General features: G+C 43.7%; 1 protein-coding gene across 1 annotated transcript; it reads right to left on the reverse strand.

Annotated features, from left to right (window-relative positions):
• Nucleotides 1-1,583: 1,583 nt before the first annotated feature.
• LIPT1 (lipoyltransferase 1) lies at nucleotides 1,584-2,798 on the reverse strand. The gene is given in 2 exon segments (XM_010080896.1): nucleotides 1,584-2,537; nucleotides 2,539-2,798. Coding segments are annotated over 2 exon segments (1,110 nt in total). The 5' UTR covers nucleotides 2,772-2,798; the 3' UTR covers nucleotides 1,584-1,660.
• Nucleotides 2,799-3,275: the final 477 nt, after the last annotated feature.

Here is a 3,275-nt window from a genome sequence, read left to right on the forward strand (position 1 = left end):
AGCCAGGACTATCCCTCCTGGCATCATCTGAGGAGACGAGCTTAAGCCACTTTCCCCGCTGGAGTCAGCTGAGTGTCATTCAGTCCTACAGTGTGACTGCCAGTCCTAGCCGAGAGCTGGATTCACCCCCCATTGACTGCTCTCCTTAACTAAAGGTAGGTTGCTTCTGCCATGCAATTCCCTCCTACCGAGTGCTTGTCAACCAGCCATCTTTCAGAGAGGACAGTGTGCACGTAACATAGCAACACCTCGTAGGCCTTTGTATGCCTCACTTGTTAAGAAATATTTGCAGCTAACAAATATGTACCAGGTATGTCACCTGGTAACAAGCCCTTTGTCTGTTACTATCTGCCTCATTTCTGGATACCATGCTTTCCTTTTAAGTCCTACCACCCCAGTTAACCTTCCGGGAAAAGGCTCTTAACATAAATTGGGTTGTGCCATGTACTGTGCCCTGAATGGAATTTACCTTGATGTGCTCACACCTTGACAGGGCAAATTTATGGCTTGATGAACCTTGCAATTTAGCTCTTTAAATCAAGGGCAGTTTGGTGAAGAAAGAATTGTATAACATAAAGGTACATAAATTCTGTAACTGCCTCGTGTGGGCAGAGTTCACATCAGCAGAGTCCGTCACTGCTGCACTGGGTTCTCTCCTACAGCTATATAGCAATAAACTGCTTCTGTTCTGATGTGATCAAAATTGCATTCTGCTTATTCAGCAATAACAGCGAAACACATCTTGAGCCTTCCTTTCATAATGTTACTTTACACTGAGCTATTATTTTTATTTAACATGAAAACTGACATTTTCAGTTCACTATTGCCTTTCAGTAACAAATTTTCTCCTAGGTGGTAACATAAGGAACCCGTTTCTTCTAGATCTGTATTTGCAAGTGTATTTCCTAGTGTAGAATTATTCACACTTTTAGCTTAGATACCAGTACCTAGGGCTGTAGTGACTCCCAGCTTTGTGCCAGGCAGCGCAGGTACGAAGGAGGCACCTATGGCCTCTGTCTCAGCCTCTCCTGCCCTCATCACATGAACCCCCACACTGAACTTCCAAATTGTTCCGCTCCTTTTGCACATGCATGGACAAGAGCCCTAATCCAGGGTGGAACCGCTGGACTGATTCACTACACAGCAATGAGCTTTATTTACTCCCATGCTTGTACAGCAGAGTCACCATCATTCTGCAAGAAAGGACCAGAAACCAGGGGCACATGCCTCTCCACACAGCTCAGGGGCTGAGACATGGCCTTTGAACAACTATCTGCAAGGACTGGGATGCAGGCCAGGGGATCCAGTGCATGAGCACAGCAGTTTTTCACCTACCCCATCCCATCTGTACCTTCTCTGCTACAGAACCAGTTTGGGATGCCTCCACCATTTTCCCTGGTTTAGGCACCAAGGTTGTCTGTCAGCACAGAGCTGCAGCCTATTGCAGTGGCTTATATCCTACAGTTTGGGAACCTCAGGTGCAGGCAGTGTGAAAACAAATTGCTAGTAGGTAATATTAAGCAAAAGCACAAGATTAAACAGTTTTAATGACTTATAATGGAAAAAAAACCAGCTTGTAGAAATTAATGCTTTCATTTTGGTTTCAATAAATTAAATAAAAAAGCAGCCAAAGTTTTAACTTACATTTTCAGAGTGCAAGTCACATTAGCATTATCATATTCTCACATAGCAGATTCCACCTGCTGTGCAACTCATCATCTTGTGGACACACTCTTAGTAACGTTGCTGCTAGTGCAGTGGTTTCATTTGGGCAAAACTTGCTGCCAGTAAGGCTCTTCACCAGTTCACCGCACAGTGCTGGTGGCAGCCACTGCTCTGGCAGATCAATGTTACAGAGTTCAATCCTTCCATGCTTTACATCCAGATCTACTTTAATGTCAAGAATGGATTCTTTATAGGCCAGGTTAAAACACGTGCTAACACTGAACTTCGGTGTCTTTCCATACACCCATTCCCAGGTTTCTAGTTCTTCAGTTTTATTAGTAATTCCAGGAAGCACAGTCTCATCAGCTGGATTTATTAAAGTGATATGATGATCTATTTGGTGTTGTATAGCATATTCTTCAACAATGGCATCCAGGAGCATCTCACAAGTTAAACTAGGATCCTCTTCAAAGAGATTTTTCACGGAGGCAGGCACACTAGGAGTGGCATTGCTTTTTAGCCCTTTATAAGGACTCCTTAGCACAGAAGATAAAACAAACTTATCTGCATTGTAGAGTAAGGTACAGTGGTGATAAGCAGTTGTCCTTCCCAGCTTTGCAGCAGTACCTGAGATTTTGTATTGTCCATCTAGCAAGATGTCATATCTGTCAGTGACGTGTACATCTAACTGGGGGCGCAAGGCTTTCAGTGCCTTCACAACTAGTTTTAGGTTTTCCATTCGTTCGTATTTTTTTCTGCTTGTAAAGAAAGTCAAATTGATATTGCCCAAGTCATGGTAAACTGTCCCTCCTCCACTTCTCCTCCTGGCTAGTTTTATATTTTTTTGCCTCAGTAGCCTGAGGTTGCATTCCTAGATGTCTCCCAATTACCACAGCAGGGGAATTTCTCCAAAGGAAAAGGACCTGTCGGTTCTCTAAGTTCATGTGGTCATGGATCCAGTCTTCCACTGCTAGATTTTGGTAAACATCATTAGAAATAGACTGAATAATGAGGCCTCCACTAGTTGTGCTTCTGAAGCCAGCTTTTGGAGTCCTAAGGACACAGGACAGCTGAAGGCAGTTCTTTAATGATGACTGGAGTACCATGTTTTTAAGAACTGGACAGGAGATGGAAGGAATACTTGATCTGGTAAAGCCTAATGTAGCAAATACACAACCTGCTGTTGTGACACAAATGAAATGCTGGTGGCTGTCATGATGCAGTCACACTGTTCCCAAAGTAGCAATGCTGCTGAACTGATGGGAGGTACAAGCCATGTTTCTCCTCTTGAAGCTAGTGATGCCGTTCCAACCGTGAGGGATGCTTAACATAAAAGCTAAGGCTGGCCGAGTAGCTTCTCCTTGGTGCCTAGACCAAAAAAAGAAATTTTATTAAAATTGTGTGTTTTCCCCTCACTCAGTACAGCCTTGCTAATCCAATTTTACTTTGTGTATTTTGCTAAATTCCATTTTAACCGTCCAGTTTTATTCATTTTTTTTTCTTCAATGACCTGATATAAAGCTCATGAGATTGTTGCATCAGTGTCAATCCACCCAGGCGCAGAGCTCGACGCCACGGAGCCCGCAGCGCCCTACCGAAAGGCGAGGGCG

Source organism: Pterocles gutturalis, unplaced genomic scaffold (assembly GCF_000699245.1).
Source record: "Pterocles gutturalis isolate BGI_N339 unplaced genomic scaffold, ASM69924v1 scaffold17291, whole genome shotgun sequence".
NCBI lineage: Eukaryota > Metazoa > Chordata > Aves > Pterocliformes > Pteroclidae > Pterocles > Pterocles gutturalis.